The sequence below is a fragment of the Rhinolophus sinicus genome, chromosome 4 (assembly GCF_057876585.1).
Source record: "Rhinolophus sinicus isolate RSI-liver-muscle chromosome 4, RSI-T2T, whole genome shotgun sequence".
Taxonomy (NCBI): domain Eukaryota; kingdom Metazoa; phylum Chordata; class Mammalia; order Chiroptera; family Rhinolophidae; genus Rhinolophus; species Rhinolophus sinicus.
Genome location: NC_142504.1, coordinates 51,674,924 through 51,694,899, shown reverse-complemented (window position 1 = coordinate 51,694,899; position 19,976 = coordinate 51,674,924). Strand labels below are relative to the sequence as shown.

The 19,976-nt window shown below is 37.1% G+C and overlaps 1 protein-coding gene across 1 annotated transcript in view; it reads right to left on the bottom strand.

The window, feature by feature from the left end:
* The window catches only part of NME8 (NME/NM23 family member 8), a 46,257-nt gene that overhangs the window by 11,851 nt on the left and 14,430 nt on the right, over window positions 1-19,976 (bottom strand). The window contains exons 8-11 of the mRNA XM_019710257.3: window positions 14,200-14,260; window positions 13,302-13,375; window positions 10,993-11,085; window positions 9,563-9,747 (exon numbers count right to left, since the gene is read on the bottom strand). Of these exons, the coding sequence (XP_019565816.2) occupies window positions 9,563-9,747; window positions 10,993-11,085; window positions 13,302-13,375; window positions 14,200-14,260 (413 nt within the window). The remainder of the gene's footprint in view (window positions 1-9,562; window positions 9,748-10,992; window positions 11,086-13,301; window positions 13,376-14,199; window positions 14,261-19,976) is intronic.

Sequence of the window (19,976 nt, the reverse complement as noted above, 5' to 3'; positions counted from 1 at the left end):
GCTGGCAGGTGGAGCAAGCCTCGTAGTATCCTAGCTTTGTGCAGAGCTACCCCAGACCCAGTAATGGAGGTAGTCATCCACAGTTTGCAGCGTGGCCTCTCCCATGTGCCTCCAGGTACAGCACAGGCAGCAACCAACTGTGGATCACTTTGTAGCTCCTACCAGGTACTCCCTGGCCAGTCACAGGCATTGGGTGACCTGGGCCTGCACTGGAGCCCCTCCCAAGAGGCCCCAGAACCAACATACTTAGAGGTTGGCTTCAGACCCCAGCAGAGAACAATCTAATTACCCTCACAAACAGCACACTCAAAGGGCAGTCTCCAACAGGCACCAGAGCTCATTGGGGTGAATCCTGCTCCATGGAGTAAGCTCCCCTGTACAGCAGCCCATAAGCTGTGGATGTGGGCAAACCCCACAGCCAGTAAGCCTGAGGCTCAATGCGACCCACTAATACACCAAAAGCAGTTGAGGCTCAACTATAACAGGAGAATACACACAACCCACAAAATGGACACTCCTAGAGCAGCTGGTTTAGGTAACCAGGGCGACTGTGCCACTGGACCCCACCAGATTCCTACTATGCAAGGCCACCCGACAAGCCTGGGCAACATAGCAGCCCTACCTAATACATAGAAACAAAAACAGAGAGGCAGCCAAAATGAAGAAACAAAGAAATATGTCCCAAATGAAAGAATAGGAGAAAACTCCTGAAAAAGAGCTAAACAAAATGGAGGCAAGCAATTTACCAAATACAGAGTTCAAAACAACGGTTATAAGGATGCTAAAGGAACTTAGTGAGAATTTCAACAGAGAGATAGCAAGCATAAAAAAGACATAGAAACCATAAAAAAACCCAGTCAGAAATGAATAACACAATAACCGAAATGAAGAATGCACTAGAAGAAATCACCAGCAGTCTAGATGAAACAGATGATCAAATCAGTGATTTGGAAGTCAAGGTAGCAGAAAACATCCAATCAGAACAGTAAAAAGAAAAAAGGGATCCAAAAAAATGAGGACAGTTTAAGGGGCCTCTGGGACAACGTCAAGTGTACCAACATTCACATCATAGGGGTACCAGAAGGAGGAGAGTGAGAGCAATGAATTGAAAACCTCTTTGAAGAAATAATGACAGAAAACTTCCCTAACCTGGCAAAGCAAATAGACACACAAGCCCAGGAAACGCAGACAGTCCCAAATAAGATGAACCCAAACAGGCCCACACCAAGAAACATCATAATCAAAATGCCAAAGGTTAAAGACAAAGAGAGACTCCTAAAAGCAGAAAGAGAAAAGCAGGCCAGAAGGGATTGGCATGAAATATTCAAAGTGATGAAAACCAAGGACCTACAACCAAGATTACTCTACGGAGCAAAGCTATCACACTTAGAATCAAAGGACAGATAAAGAGCTTCCCAGACAAGCTAAAGGAATTCATCACCATGAAACCAGTATTACAAGGAATCTTAGAGGGACTTCTTTAAGGTATATATATATATATATATATATATATATATATATATATATATATATATTCAATAATATGGTTGATTACATATCAATAATATGCTTATATATGTATATAACTACATATCTATCAACAATTACTTTCAATGTAAATGGATTAAATGCTCCAATCAAAAGGTAGCAGGGCTGAATGGATAAGAAAACAAAACCCTTACATATGCTATCTACAAGAGACTTTCAGATTGAAAGACACACAGACTGAAAGTAAAATGATGGAAAAAGCTATTTCATGAAAATGGAAACAAACAAACAAAAACAACAACAAAAAAATCTGGAGTAGCAATAGTTATACCAGAAAAAATAGACTTAAAAACAAAGACTATAACAATGGACAAAGAAGGACCCAGTAATCCCACTTTTGGGTATTTATATGAAGAAACCCAAAAACGACAATTCAAGGGGATGTGCTCATCCATATGTTCATTGCAGTATTTACAATATCCAAATATGAAGGCAAACTGGGTGTCCCTCAATGGGTAAAGAAGAGGTAGTACATATGGACTATTACTTAGCCAAGTAATAATGGACTATTACTTAGCCAAGTAATAATGGACTATTACTTAGCCATAAGAAAGAATGAAACCTTTCCATCTGCAACAACTTGGATGGATGTAGAGGGTATTGTACTGGGTGTAGTAAGTCAGACAGCAAAAGACAAAAGTCATGTGATTTCACTTATAAGTGGAATCTAAAGAACAAAATAAATAAACAAAACAGAAACAAACTCATAGAAACAGGAAACATTTTGATGGAGGGGTTTGGGGTTGGGTGAAAAAGGGGAAGGGATTAAGCAGTACAAATTGGTAGTTACAAAATAGTCATGGGGATGTAACATAAAGCACAAGGAATATAATCAACAATATGGTAATAACTATGTATAGTGCCCAGTGGGTACTATTGAGTAACTATCATGTACACCTGAAACTAATACAATATTGTATGTTAGCTATATTTTAATAAAAATGTTTTTTAAAAAAATCACAAATACACAACCTAACATTACATCTTAAAAAACTAGAAAAAGAACAAATGGAACCCAAAGTCAACAGAAAGAAGGAAATAATAAAAATTAGACCAGAATTAAAGGAAGTAGACAAGAAAAAAATTACTGCAACAAAGAGTTCATTCTTTGAAAAGATTTATAAAATTGACAAACGCCTGGCTAGACTCACTAAGGAAAAAAAGAGAAAGACACAAACAAAATCAGAAAGAGGAGAAGTTATGATGGATACCAAAGAAATGCAAAGAATACTATAAAGGACTATATATCACCAAATTTAATAACCTAGAAGAAATGTACAAGTTTTTAGAAATACATAACCTTCCTAGACTGAATCACAAAGAACTGGAAAATCTAAATAGACCGATCAACAGTAAAGAAACTGAAACAATCATCTAAAACCTCTCCAAAAGCAAAAATCCAGGACCAGATGGCTTCACGAGTGAATTGTATTAAACATCCAAAGAGGATTTAATACCTGTCCTCCTCAAACTCTTCCAAAAACTGAAGAAGAGGCAATACTTCCTAACTCATTTTATGAGGCCAACATGACTCTCATACCAAAACCTGGTAAGGATAACACAAAAAAAGAAAACTACAGACCAATATCTATGATGACTACAGATGCAAAAACAAAATACTAGCAAATAGAACACAATATATTAAAAAGGTTATATATCACAATCCAGTAGCATTCATTACAGGGGCACAAGAATGACTCAACGTAATGCAAATTGATCAATATGATCAATAAAATAAAAGATAAAAATCATATATCAATAGATGCAGTAAAAGCATCTGACAATATGCAATATCCATTTATGATTAAAACACCTAATAAAATGGGTACAGAAGGAAAGTACTTGAACATAATAAAGGCTATATACAACAAACCCTCAGTTAATATAATGCTTAATGGTGAAAAGATGAAAGCTTTTCCTCTATGATCAGGAAAAACACAGGGATGCCCCCTCGCCCCACTGTTATTCAATATAGTATTGAAAGTCCTACCATAGCTGGAGTAATCAGACAAGAGAAAGAAATAAAAGACATCCCTTTTTGCAGATGACATGATTCTTTATACAGAAAACCCTAAAGTCTCCATTAAAAAACTATACAGTAAAGCTGCAGGATACAAAATCGATGTACAAAAATCCACTGCATTCCTACATACTAACAATAAAATTTCAGAAAAAGAAACAAACAAACAAAAAAAACAATTCTTTTTCTAATTGCAACAAAAAGAACAAAATACCGAGGAATAAACTTAATGCAGGACTTATACACTGAAAACTACAAGATGTTCTTAAAAGAAGTTGAAGAAGACACAAAGAAATGGAAAGATATTCCATGTTCACAGAGTGGAAGAATCAACACAGTTAAAATGGACATATTATTACCCAAAGCAAAATATAGATTTAATGCAATCCCCAAGAAAATCCCAATGACATTATTTTAAAGAAATAGAACCAAAAAAAATCATCATATTTGTATGGAATCACAGAAGATCCTGAATAGCCAAAGCAATCCTGAGAAAAAAGAACAAGACCAGAAGTATCACACTCCCGACTTCAAATTATACCACAAAGCAACAACAATCAAAACAGCATGTTATTGGCAGAAAAACACACAGACCAATGGAACAAAATTGAGAACCCAGAAATAAATCCACATGTATTTAGGCAGATAATTTTTGACAAAGGAGCCAAAAACATACCATGGAGAAAAGAAAGCCTCTTTAATAAATGGTGCTGGGAAAACTGGAAAGCCCTGTGCAAAAGAATGAAACTAGACTGCTATCTGTCACCATACACCAAAATTAACTCAAAATGGACCAGACACCTAAATATAAGACCTGAAACAATAAATTGCATAGAAGCAAGCATAGGTACTAAACTTATGGACCTTGGGTTCATAGAGGATTTTATTAATTTGACCTCAAAGGCAAGGGAAGTAAAAGCAAAGATAAATGAATAGGACTATATCAAACTAAAAAGCTTGTGCACAGCAAAAGAAACTATCAATGAAACGAAGAGGCAGCCAACCAAATGGGAGAAGATATTTGCAAACAATACCTCTGATAAGGGGCAAATATCTAAAATATATAAAGAACTCATACAACTCAACAACAAAACAAAAAAAGTGCAATCCAATTTAAAAAATGGGCAGAGGACCCGAACAGACACTTCTCCCAAGAAGACAAACACACAGCCAACAGATATGTAAAAAAATGCTTGATTTCACTAGCTCTTAGGGAAATGCAAAACCACAACGAGATACCACTTCACACCTGTTAGAATGGCTATTATCAGTAAGACAAGCAATAATAAATGTTGGAGAGATTGATAGAACCACTATGGCAAACAGTATGGAGGTGCCTCAAAAAATTAAGAATAGAATTACCATATGACCCAGCAATACCTCTTCTGGGTATCTACCCCAAAAGTCTGAAAACATTTATCCATAAAGATATATGTACCCCTATGTTCATTGAAGATTACTCACAGTAGCCAAGACATAGAAACAACTGAAGTGTACTTTGATAGATGACTGGATAAAGATGATGTGGTACATATATACAGTGGAATATTACTCGGTCATAAGAAAAGATGAAATACTGCCATTTGCAACAACATGTATAGATCTTGAGATTATGACGCTAGGCGAAATCAGTCAGACAGAAAAAGTTGAGAACCATACGACTTCACTCATATGTGGGATATAAAACTGAAAGCAACAAATAAGACAAACAAACAACCAAAAACTCATAGACACAAACAACAGTTTAGTTGTTACCGAGGGTAAGGGGGGCAGGGGGGTGGTAGAACAGGGTAAAAGGGATCAAATATATGGTGATTGGAGGAGAATTGACTCTAGGTGGTGAACACACAATGTGATATATAGATTGAAACCTACATAATTTTACTAATCAATGTCCAATAAATTTAATAAAAATTAAAAATAAATAAATACCAAAGATAGAACAGACATTTTCTATGGAGAGAGAAACACAATATATTATAGGAGGTAGGAATTGTTATCTTCACTCAGTCATAAAGATTTAAAGCTGAACGGGACGTTAGAGATCATCTAATTTCCCCCCCCCCAATCTTTGTATCCCCAGGACTTGGCACATAGTAGGACTTTAATAAATATTAGATGAATGAAAAGATGCATAACAGAATGAATGAATGAATGAATGAATGAAGGCTGAATGAATGAATGAAGACTGCCAGAAACTGATACGGGCCAAACAAGTAGCCCCTCCCAGTGAAAAACTTTAAGTTTTCTTTCCTGTAGGGATTTTAAGTTGCCTTTTCCTTAAGTTTCTTTTCCCCCAGTTTCTTAGCTCCTACCTCCCTGCTCTTTAATTATTTTGCTAACCAGTTTCTTAATCTTAGGCAACAGATTGTTTTTAGCCTGAATCATAAGAAGTGTTTTTACTTCCTGCTTTAGATAATTACCCTGGAACTTGTGATTTATACTTGTTGATTGTAGTCATTGAAGCCTAATGTTCTCTCCAACCTGTTCTGGGCCCAGCTCCTGGAGAACTGATGCCACCTGAGTGACCAGTTGAATGGCCACAGGCTCCATAAGAGCTCACGGATTTTCCATCACATACCCACCCCGCATGAATTGCTTTGAGTTCTGCCCTTTAAGAAATTTATTAATTAAAATCTATTTTTCCTCGTTCAGGGGCCTTGGGGATACAGATGATACCCCAGCAAGATTGCCAGTCAAAACCAAAGAAGCCAGTACAGTCTTCCAGGAGGATCTCAAGACCCCTTCCTCTCATCAAAGATCAGATGGGTCAATAGGTAGGGACAGCTCTACAGCCCTGCCCAACCCTCCTGTCCCTCAAATTCCCATAGAGATTTTATGGGGATCATGTCTCTCAGGGGAAACCAAGGCAGGCAGTTAGAGACAGGCATTGGGTATCTGCATTCCTGCATGTCCAATACAACCCGCAGAATATGACTGCCCAAAAGACCTCCCCTCCCCGTCCAAAACTTCCCCTTTTCATTATAATTATCTACCCCTATGAGGAAACAAATAGGTACAAAATACCCAACTAGATTAGACCTGTCACTTGCACCTGCACCGTAAAGTCCACAAAGACTTTCATTTCTTCTGGACCTCATTATACCATCATTAGAATATCATACATATGCCCAAAGTTCATTAATATCATTATAACAGACTGAATTCTGGGAAGGAACATGCACAGTCTAAAAAGATGAGGTAATAGCCTCTTGTCAGTCACAGGTGTCAATCAAGTGGTCCCGGAGAGGAAGAGCCCATCCTAGAAAAGAAAAAAATGAAAAACCACCAAGTCCTCGCCAGCCAGCATCTTTTGAGCCATGCCTTTGCTCAGGCTCGTTCCTATACCTTTGGAGTGTATTTTGTCTTCTAATACTGACGCCCTTGAGCCACTGCCTTCTGCTCAGGCCCAGTCCTATCTCTTTGGAGTGTACTTTTTCTTCTAATAAACTGTTCTTTCACCACTTTATTTCTGTGTCTTATTCAATTATTTGCTTGAGATGCTAAGAACCTGGACACTGCATCAAGGAGGGCCTGCTTTCTAGTAACAAAACTACTTTTATGAATGTCGCTAAGGAACCATATCTTCCTCTTCTGTAGAATGACTAGAAAACAAAGATGGACAACATTGTCCTTTGAGTTCTTAGTACACAGACAGGCTGATCAAGGAGACAGGCATATAAACAGATTAATATAAGTAATGTGATAAAAAGCCATCATGAATGAATTTGGCATCTAGGCGAAAAACATGGGTGCCTGTGTCCTGTTTTCCTGGTTCTCTCTCACTCGTACCCAGCCAGCCATTGGATCAAGTGGGCCATTGTGGGCATGAAGGAAGTTTTCCTATGCCATGTAGGTTTACAAACTGTAAGTTGTCTTTCTCTGCCAGGATAACCAACCTGACAAAGACTTGGGACTGTGCTGCCCTGTGAGTAGCTCATGTTCATAGAAGGAGCCAGCCATCACTCCCAGTCTAATTGCTCTGATTTTTTGTTTTGTTTTGTTTTGTTTTGTTTGAGTTTTTTGTTTGTTTGTTTTGCATTTCATTGTTTTATTTAACGTTGTTTTTTTTTAATTAGTTTCAGGTATACAAAACAATATAATAGTTAGACATTTACACCCCTCACAAAGTGATAACACCCTCCCCCAAACTACTACCCCTCTGACATCATATATAGCTGTCACAATTCCATTGACTATTCCCTGTGCTGTACTCCACATCCTGTGACCATATATATGTATATATACATATATATACATATATATATATATATATATATATATATATATATATATATATATATATTAAATTTTAGTTGACATTCAATATTATCCAGCTTCAGTTTCAGGGGATGAGGGAGCAGGTGAGGGGATTAGAAAGCACAAATTGGTAGGCACAATATTGCCATGGGGATATGAAAAACAGTTTGGGGAACATAATTGCTCTGCTTTTTAACTTGCCTTCTGCCCATTCCCCACCACCAAGAGAAGAAGCTGAGGAGGCTCTGAGGTGGGGGAAGGGCGGTAGTAAAGAATAAAAGTGAACAAATGTGTAAATTATTCATGAGAGTTTTTGTCCTTGATCCTTTAGGTTCAGGATCTACTTAAAAGATGGCAGGCGGACATGCGCAGCACCGTTAATGCCCGCCTTCAGAACCAGTGCTGTGCAAACTGATTCCCAGACACAGGCTCCCCACCACTCTGTGCTGCCTGCTGTGACCAGTGCTCACGATAAACACCGGCCAAAGGCTAAGGGAATCTCTGAGTTTAGAAAGAAAATGCTGAAGACTTTGCCCAAACAAGAGTAACACCTCTCACCCCACACCCACCCTGCCAGTTGCCTAAAATTGTTCCTCCTATTACGAGGGTATTGAACAACTGGAGACAACAACTTCTCAAAGTTGGATATAATGGAGACTTAACTGAACAATAGCACCAAGGCAATACTGACTTCTTTATGTCACTTGCATTAATGAGTGTTTCACAGAACACTTTTTTTAATGGCTCAAAAATTCTGGTATGAAATCTGGTATCTTTTTGAGCCAAATTCTGCCCACCCAAACCTCCCCTCTGACCACTAATTATCATTTTCCCTTAAACCTCTGAAAGTAAGTACAACTGTTTACAAAGCCTCTGGCAGCAGATGACTTATTTTATGAGTCCCTTTATCCCACTTAAAATTTGGAATAAATGATATTAGGGTCTCCTTGCTACCTGAAAAGCATGACATTGCTAGGAACCAGCAAATGTAGCTACTTAAGAAAAGCCATGCAATTCATGCAATTAATAAAACAACAAGGAAAGTTCTGGAGAGTCCCAGCCAAAAAATGCAATGGAGATGGGCTTCCCAGCATGAGTAGACACACATCACGAAGCCTCAAGACTCAGCCACTCTCACTGTGTTGCTGTTCACCCACTTTTCTTTCAGGCACAGCTCAGAAAACCTTTGTGTTAAACTCTGGATTTTCTGAGTCCTCAGAGGAATAAAAGGCACAAATAGCAGTGCATAAAACCGACATTCTCTAAATTACTTATGTTGCTTTTCAAATATTTAAAAATTCATTAATAAAATCATACAACTACTTAATTCCTAGCAATGTATAACCACTAACTGCCTTAAGTGAAAGGGCAGAGTACACTTGATGTCGGTAGGACACGGGGAAGGAATGTGGAATGTGGAGAGATGGGAAAGGAGACAGGGTTGGGAGGGATTAGGCATGATCCCAATCTACCCCTGGAGCCCCAGCCATTGAGGCCAGACTGGTGTGCCCAGCTGTAGGAAGACAACTGGAAAATGCTTCCCTTGCTAATCCTCTTGATGGAAACATCAGGACAACACCAGCTTTGCTGAATATACAGTATTTTAGATTGACTAGAAGAAATAATTGTGGCTTCAACATAAAAACATTTGTCTTTACATTTTGAGATATTTGGACATTACACTTCATTACCTACTAAGACATTATAAATGATAAATTCCTGGTCTCAAGCTACCTGTCCTGCCTCTTCTTCACTGTAGGTGTGGCCATCTCATGTTGGTCCTCAGATAGTTCTTTAGATTCGGTCTCAGGATTAGGTACAGTTCCTTCCCAGGAAGGCTCTTGTTCATCTCTTTCAGATGTAATTAGAACATAGCTTAGGCCACTTGTCATTAAAGAAACAAAATCTTCAAAGTCAGGCTACAAAATAAAATGATAAACTGTTCAGGCTCCTGAAATGGATAGACTAACATGGCGGCCACTACCCAAGTCAGGTGGCATCTTCCCTTTCATGATCAATGGGCAAGGGAATGGTATCCTTATAAATAAAGCTCCTATTAACAAACACATCATTGTTTTCCCAAAAATAAGACCTTGCCAGACCATCACCTCTAATGCGTCTTTTGGAGCAAAAATTAATATAAGACCCGGTCTTACAGTATATTAAAGACCGGGTCTTATATTATAGTAAAATAAGACTGGGTCTTATATTAATTTTTGCTCCAAAAGACGCACTAGAGCTGATGGTCTGGCTAGGTCTTATTTTCGGGGAAACACGATAGCAGGGATTGATCTTAAAGATGGTCTAATAACTATTCTCAAACTTTAGGATGTGTCTAAATCATTTGGAATTGCTTATTAAAACAGGTTTCTGGAGTCCAATTCCAGAGTTTATGATTCAGTAGGTTTAGGGAAGAGCCCAGGAATTGGATTTTCTCAAAAGCTCCCGAGAGGTCTTGGTACAGTTGATCCAACCCCTTCCTAATGGCCAAAAGAGATGGTTTGTGTGGTGCAACAGCACTTTGTGTAATGACAAACATGTTCTGTGCTATCCAACATATGTGGCCATAAGCAGCTGCTGAGCACTTGAAATGCGGCTAATGCAACTGAGACATTGAATTTTTATTTAATTTCAATGAATTTAAATTCAAATGGCCACATGTATCTAATGGCTACCCTATTGGACAGTGCATCTGTAGGAGCTATGTCTCTTGACCCCAAGCCAGCGTACAGCACTGCCTTTATCCTATTCCCCCAGGCATGAGAGAATTTAAAAAAATAGCTTGAGAGAAAGGCCTCTGGGTACAGAAAGAATTAAAGCTTTCCTGTGAAGTGTATGACAAAGAGCCTTCAGCCTGGTATAAAACTCGATTAAGAAAGGCCTGGCTATTCCCGGGAATCTTAGAGGACATAACATAAAGTGGTCTTCTCTTCAAAAGAACACATCAGAACATCTACTTCTGCTCGGCTGCCACTGCTTGTCCTGGAGACCGCTCCCGAGTCGCAGCTTTGGCATCGCCACAATGTGGACACCAACAGGGACACTGGGAGCTTATTTGGTTGGTCACACTTATTCATTTCCTTTTCTATAACGAGGGTGTAAAAGTTATAGGAATCTACTACATCTGAAAATATAGTGGCTATTTTGTTTTTTAACTTTCTTACCTGGTATGCTATTCCACTATAGAAATCCCTTACTTGCTCTTCAGTGAGCATTCTCTTATCCTCTGCTTCTATGGCATATCCTGCACCGATAATCTTCAATTAGAGAGTAAGGTCAGATCCAGATGTGTTGTGGGACCACATGTAAAACAAGTCAAGGACATTTGGTGCCTATGCTTAACAAACCAGCCAGATTTCAATGCATTTCATGTAAAGACCTCAGCACAATCCGTAGGGCACTAGGTTTGAAGAGGCTCAAAAACATATAAACAAAGAAGGCCCTTTCATGCCTCCTACTATTTATGTTTCCATGGCTCAAACTAGAGACCTCACAATAGTTCTATTATATAATTGAACTGTCCCAAAATGTGAAAAAAGACTTTTGAATTCCAAGGAAAGCTATCATAGCTCTCTCAATCATTCAAAAAGACATAAATTTACAAGCACTTCTTAACCATCTATTTTCAAAATAGTTTTAACTTTTTGTAAGGGTTTACTTTGTTAAGGCTATAAGTCATAATCTATTATATCTTGCTCTTTTAGCAATAATTAAGATTTAGCCATGCTTTGTCTTGAAGAAAATTTAATTTTAATTTAATGACAAATTCGGTTTGCATGTCACTCAAGTATAATAAAATATAACAAAGATAAGTTTTGAGATAAATATGCAAGTGCAATCAGGTACTAAACAGTTAAATATAAGGGTAATCTGGGTCCTGAGCAACTCATTAATTACATTAAACAATACCAATAATTTGAGCTCAATTTGGTTTGGGAGTACCTAGCACCAAGTACCTCTACTTCTGTTGTGAAAGCGAGCCCTGTTCTGGTTCCGTACGCTCAGTTGATACAGCAGAGCTGTACTTACTGTACTTACAACTCAGTGACCCCTCTCCTAACTGAAATTCCAATTTGAACAATTTCTAAATACTCAAATCATGTCTATGAAGTTACTTAGTGTCTGACAAAAGAAAGTAAAATCCAACGAACATTTAAACTTGATAACTTCTCCTTTAGTAGGTTGAAAAATGCAGTGTGTTCATTTTCCTTTTTTTCAAAACATTTAAAATTTTTTTTCTTTCCTGTTTGTTCTGAAGCCTTTTACTGTATTCCATAGAAGTGAGGTATTGAGGAATAATTCACATTTTTGAAATGTTGTTCAGTATGTTAAAACAAAAAATTCAAATGACTTAAACTGATATTAATAGTATTGCCACAACTAAAGAACTATATAATTTTGAAAATCTTCACTATTGTAGCTATTAAAACATATTAAAATAAGGAAAGTAAATAATGTGTATGCAATATTATTTTTGAAAATTTTATAAAGTATAAGCAAAATATGAGGGTCTAGGGTACAATCTGGTGTCCCCTCCTCTCAAATATACACCAGAATCGAGAGGGGGAGAGGGCTATACTTAGAGAGTCACATTAATCAAATCAAATCATAATTGGAAGAGAGAATATACGTACAATGAACCATGAACCATCTACTTTGATGTAGTTTAATCAATGCTGTTACAGCTAAAGAAAGAATGCATGACAGGAAATTCATCAAGAGATACCCAACCCTTCCTGACATCGCTCCCCATGTGATCTCCTCAATTGCACATGAAACATTCCTTCAAATTTCAACGTAATTTTATTGTTTCAACATAAAGTCATTGTTCAGGGCTCAGTAAACTATAGCCCACAGTCAAACTCTGGCCCACCACCTATTTTTGGAAATAAACTTTATTGGAACATAGCCATGCCCATTTGTTTACATAGTGTCTGGGGCTGCCTTCTCCATATGATGGCAAAGTTAAGCAGTTGTGACAGAGATCATATGCCCCACAAACCTGAAAACAGTTCCCACCTGGCCCTTTATAGAAAATGTCTGCTGACCTTTGCATTACAATGCAATTTTACTCTAAAAAAATTTATTTTGGCTCTAAAGCAAAACAGTAAATGCTTCCTTAAGCTATAACATATCTAAAAAGGACCATAAATTTGTGACAACATACAGATAATAAAGCAAGCTGTTGTGAGATTATAGTAACTTTGCATTGCTAATAACTCAACATGAAGAACGTCTGCTACAATCCAATATGAGAACTATAGTTTTTATCAATTATACTGCATGCTGGTTGGGCAGAATTATTTAAATAAGTTTGCTTGAGTAGGTCTAGCCTTTATAAAAATGAAATGTTCTAAACCAGAAGTTCATTATGTTCTATTTTACTCTACATGATAAGCTTGTCTCTAAATTGACAATTAAGGGGTTTTTATTTTATAATTAATTTAAACTATTATTGCAAAACATTACTTACTTTTTCTTTAATTTCTATACTTTTTCCAGTAAGCACAGCCTCAGGTTTGATAATAACAATATTGTATAGTTTGTCTAGGAAAAAATAAATAGAAGAATTTCATTTTATTGGCACCAACTCTAGATAATGAAGGATTTGGCAATTAAAACTGTAAACTACTAACATGCAGAGACTTTTGTCCATTGACAACTTTGCTCTTGTTGTGGTATTTCAACTACCAAAGAGTTTCTACTTAGAACCAAAGTGCAGTTCCTACGTTTGCAAGCAGGAGAAACAGTCACAAGAGTTTGTAGTCAACATCCCCTTTCCCCTCCAAAAATGAATAGATGGGCACTTGTTATTTTAATGCAATTCACATACATAAGAATCACACATGTGATCTATCCAGCTCACTATCACTGGTAAATGGAGTTTAAATGCAAGCAAACATTACACACATTATGGATTTATCCACATTTATCTACACATTCTTAGATGTGTTTGCTTCTGCTCCCTCTGCAGGATGAACACACACTCATACAGCCACACAGGCAATCCAGTAAATGCAAGAAATTAGTAACTGTGAAGGAAACTGGAAGTATGCGTCATCAAGAAAGAGATTATCTTCATAAGTTTTTGGAAGATGATGAAGGATGACATAAGAGGAAGCTGTTGTCTAGATTAGTTTTCCCTGATCCTGCTGGGTAACCTTTGAAAGGCTCCAGGCACAGAGACAAAAAATGGAAGGAAAGAGAAGCCAAAGAGGTTGCTTTTTAACAGCTGACTCTAATATTGCATAAATCATCATTTATCCTATCAACTAATATTGATGTCACTACCAGCTCTTTGCTGCTTCAAGTGATGCTGTAATGAACATCCATGTATACCAATCCCTTACCATTACTTTAAATCTACTTACCATTATTTTTGTGGGATGCTTCCCCAACATCTTCTGTATCTACAAATGCAATTTCATGATACTACAGAAGAGAAATGCAAATAAAATAGTTATATTTTAATATGATAGCGAAAGAGTTTTTAGAAAGTTTGTTTCTAATAAATATTTATAATTCAAGGGATAGAAAATAAAGTGGATATGTGCCCACATTAATCTACACTACTTTTCTTAAGCTTTCCACTAAAAGAAAATAAGGAATATTTAAAACAGTTGGGGTAGGGGAACTATCGCAAATAATGGATATATGCTCTATGGAAATGGTTAAAAGCAAAAACAACAACAACAAAAAAAAACCAGCTAGAAACTTAAGAAAAGCACAAGGAATAAAATAAGAAAGAAACAGAGATTAACAAGTAAGAAAGCAATAAATATATAATTATCATGTTAAAGATCAAAAGTGCATTTGATAAGTTTTAAGATCCATTCCTGACCATTACTATTTGGAAATTAGAAACAGAAAGATACCACCTTAACATTTATTTATACATATATATATATATATATATATATATATATATATATATATATATATAACATTTATACATATATATAACATTATTTATATAACATTTATATATATATGTAATTGTTAAACCACATAAGTCTATTTGAGCACTTGAAATGAGGTTAGTCCAAATTAAGATGTGCTATAAGTGAAAAACACACATATTCCTAAGATTTAATATGAAAAAAATGAGAGCCACAACAATCAGAGGAGAAAAAAGAGATAAAAGGCATCCAAATGGAAAAGGAAGAAGTAAATTGTCGTTATTTGCAGATGACAATATACTATGTATAGAGAACCGCAAAGATTCCACACAAAAAACTATTACAACTGATAAATGAATTTAGTAAAGTAACAGGATACAGAATTAATATTCAGAAATCACTGGCATTTTTAGACACCAAAAACAGACTATTAGAAAGGGAAAATAAGAAAACAATCCCATTTACAATTGCATCAAAAAACAAAATACTTAGGAATAAATTTAATCAAGGAAGTAAAAGACCTGTACTCAGAAAAGTATAAGACATTGAAGAGAGAAATTAAAGAAGACACAAATAAATGGAAACATACCATCCTCATGGATAAGAATAATTAATATAGTTAAACTTTCCATACTACCAAAAGCAATCTATAGATTAACATAATAGCTATTTTTTTAAAAATGGCATTTTTCACACACTGGAACAAACAATCCTAAAATTTATATGGAGCCATAAAAGACCCCCATTAGCCACAGCAATCCTGAGAAATAAGAACAAAGCTGGAGGTATCACATTACTTGATATCAAATTAAACTATAAATAATCAAAACAGCATGACACTGGCGTAAAAACAGACACATAGATAAATGGAACAGAATAGAGAGCCCAGAAATAAATTAATGCCTATGTGGTCATTTAATCTATGACAAAGAAAGCAAAAATTTACATTGGGGTAAAGACAGTCTATCTAACAAAAGCTGCTTGGAAAACTGGACAGATACATGCAAAAGAGTGAAATTGGACCACCTTCTTATACATGTACAAGAATAAACTCAAAATGAATTAAAGACTTAAATGTAAGATGAAACCATAAAACTCCTAAAAGAAAATACAGGAAGTAACCTCTCAGACATTACTTTTAGTAATATTTTTACTGATATATCTCCTCGGGCAATGGAAACCAAAGGAAAAAAATAAACAAATGGGACTACATCAAAGTAAAAAGTTTTTTCACACCAAAGGAAACCATCAACAAAATAAAAAGACATCCTACTGAATGGGAGAAGTTATCTGCCAATGATACATCTGATAAAGAATTAATATCCAAAATTTACATATACAAGAAAAAAAACCTCATACAACTCAACACCAGAAAAACAAGCAACCCAATTAAAAAATTGGCAGGGGCATGAATAGACATTTCTCCAAAGAGGACATATACATGGCCAATAGACATATGAAAAGATGCCCAAGTTCACTAATTATCAGGGAAACAAAAACCACAATGAGATACCAACCTCACTCCTGTCAGAATGTCTATCATCAATAAATGAACAAACAAAAAGTGCTGGTGAGGATGTGGAGAAAAGGGAACCCTTGTGCATTGTTGGTGGGATTGAAAATTGGTGCAGCCACTATGGAAAACAGTATGGAGGTACCTCAAAAAATAGAACTACCTTATGACCTAGCAATTCCACTCCTGGGTATTTATCCAAAGAAATCCAAAACACTAATTCAAAAAAATATATGCACCACTATGTTTACTGCAGCTCCATGCACAATAGTCAAGATTTGTAAACAACCAAAGTACCCATCAATAGATAATTGAATAAAGAAATTGTGGTACAATTGTATACAATTTAGTATTACTCTGCATTAAAAAGAATGAAATCTTATCATTTGCAACAACATGGGTGGACCCAGAGGGTACTATGTTTAGTGAAATTAGTGAGACTGAGAAAGACAGATACCATATGATCTCACCTATATGCGGAATCTAAAGAACAGAATAAACAAGCAAACAAAACAGAAATGGAATCATAGATACAGAGAAAAAACTGATGGTTACTAAATGGGAGGCGGTTGGGGGATGAATGAGAAGGTGAAGGGATTAGAACATACAAATTGGTAGTCACAAAATTGTCACAGGGATGTGGAAATAATGTTGTAAAGACTATGTGGGGTATAAGATGGGTACTGAACTTTTTGGAGGGATCACTTCATAGATTACATAAATGCCTAACCACTGTGCTGTACACATGAAGCTAACATAAAATAATATTGAATATAAACAATAATTACACACACACGCACACGTGAGCTCTGACAACTAAAGTTCACGAACTTGTTGCAACGATGTTGCTAACCTTTTTTTGATATCAGAGGGATTATTCATTATGAATTTGTACCAACTGGACAGTTAACCAAGTTTACCATTTGGAAGTGCTGAAAAGGCTGCATGAAAAAGTTAGATGACCTGAACTTTACACCAACAATTCATGGCTCCTGCATCACGACAATGCACCAGCTCACACAGCACTGCCTGTGAGGGAGATTTTAGCCAGTAAACAAAGAACTGTATTGGAACACTCTCCCTACTCACCTGATCTGGCCCCCAATGACTTCTTTCTTTACCCGAACGAAGAGAAAGGAAATATTGAAAGGAAGACAGGAAGACATTTTGATGACATTTTAGGACATCAAGGGTAATATAATGACAACTGTGACGGCCATTCCAGATAAAGAGTTCCAAAATTGTTTTGAAGGTTGGACTAGGCACTGGTGTCAGTGCATAGCTTCCCAAGGGGAGTACTTCGAAAGTGACCATAGTGATATTCAGCAATGAGGTATGTAGCACTTGTTCTAGGATGAGTTTGCGAACTTAATTATCTGATCTCATATATATATATGTGTGTGTGTGTGTGTGTGTGTGTGTGTGTGTGTGTGTGTGTGTGTGCCCCAGGGTGCCAAAAAATGTATACAAGTGGACACTTTGGTCAACGCTGCTCAAGCAGTAGTTTGCTGTAATCAGAAGTGTCTGGATGCTGATGGTAACCACCTTGAGCACCTCTATTAATTGCAGAAGTCACATTTGACTTGTATTCATCTTTTGTTATTGGTATAGATTGAGTATTACAATTTTAATACAGTTTTTTCCTTTCTTAAAATGTGTATACATTTTTTTGGCACCCTCTGTATATACAGTCAAAGGATGGAAAGTACAGGCATAGGGAATATAGGCAATGTACAGCTATGTACAATATATAGCTATGTACAGTGTCAGAGGGGTAGTAGACTTGGTGGGTTTACCACTTTGTAAGGGATGGAAATGTCTAACCATTATGTTATTTTGTACACCTGAAACTAATAATAAAATTAAATTTAAAAAATAATATGAAAAATATGAATGTAGAATATTTTACTTTTTATATTGAGTGTATCTTTAAATGGGAATCTTTTTAATATACTGGATTAAATAAAAGAGGCTTTTAAAATTAGTTTCACCTGATTCTTGTTTCTAACGTGACTAGTAGAATATTTTAAATTATGTATGTAGCTCACATCGTGGCTTATATTTCATTACTATCAGACAGGGCTGTGTTAGACAAGGCAATTAGATAAGAAAGCTAAATACAGATGCAGTCAACAGAATGGAATAATGTAAAATAAACATAACGTTAATAAATTTCTTGTATACCCACTGTTATTAATTAAAACCAGATGTCATTCTGTAAGAACAGCAAGAACAATGAGAACAATAGAATCATAAAACAGTCCACATAGAGAAAGTGGATAGAATATAGCATTAGGAGAATATGTTTAGTGGTCATTCTGTCTGACTTCAAATTCTGGTTTTACCGCCTACTAATTGCCTGTTTCTGGGGAAATGACTTAATGTTTTTAAGCACGGTCTTATAATTTGTAAATATCTCGTAAGATTTCTTGAGGTTCCAGTTCATAATGGCACATAGGAGGCCCCTGAACTCACCTCCCCCCAGGGACACACCCAATCTTCAGCTACATGTTGCACAATTCCCTCTGAAAGAAATCCAGAAACTAACTGAGTGCCTCCTACACATCAGGCAAATGCGGAAAAACAGACAAAACAAAAAGCAAAAAACCCCACCATGTTGAAAAGGGTAGGAGAGGTTAAGACACAGTCTCACCATAAACTCCACCCCTGGCACAACAACATACAATCAGGATGGAACTCACAACTCCCAGCATTTTCCTCAGGAAGGGTTTAGACTCAACATCTAGTGCCCCAAATCTTAAGACTTCCAACAGAGAGACGGGCCCTCAAAAAGCCTAGCTCTGAAAACCACCTGGGGCTTGGATCCACAGGATCCATGAGATACAGTAAATAGCTCTTAACAGACTCCTGAGGACTCACTGTGTCTGTACTCCCAGGGCTGGGTGCAGAGATGGCAGACTGACACACCCAGTTTTTTTTCCTGAGAGGCCTATTTGGAAATCTTAAAAGCTGTAGCCTGAGGGTCAGTCTCTTAATTTAACAAGGTTTAGGGTCTGACTGCAATTCTCTCCAGACACCTGGGACGCCAGCAGAAGCCATTTTTGTGCTCTCTGTCTGCCCTACTCCAGGTTGCTGGTGTCTTCCTGGAGGGAGCCTGTGCACATGTCTGGTGCCCTGGCTTTTGCAGCTGTTACCCAGGGAACAAACCCCTTGTTCACTTGGTTCTAGTGGTCAGCAGAGCTTGCATTTGCACGTCCCACAGGAATGTAGCAAACAATAAATAGTTCTTGACCAGCTATTCCCCAGGGCACAGCAAAAAGGCAGCTGTCAGAGGGACCCAACTCCCAATATTTCTCTGAGGGATCCTATTTGCATGTCTTGGGGACTGCAGCCTGAGGGTCAGGCTTTTAGTATGACACACATCTAGGGCCTAACTGCAATATTCCCCAGAAACCAGGAAGGCTGGCAGGTCCCTTCTTTGCTCTCCCCTTCTGCTCTGTTCCAGGTCACTGGTATTTACATGAAGATAACATGAGTGCACATCTGTTACCTCAGCTTTTATAGCTGCTCCCCAGAGGGCACATCCTTTGAAAGCCTGGCTCTGGCACCCAGCAGGGCTGGTGTTTTTTGGTTCAGTAGAACCAGCAATGGATAAACCGTCCAAACAGAAAATCAATAGTAAACATTGGACTTAAACTTTAAACTGCACATTAGACCAAATGAACTTAACAGATCTGTATAGAACATTGCATCCAAAAGCAGCAGAATACACATT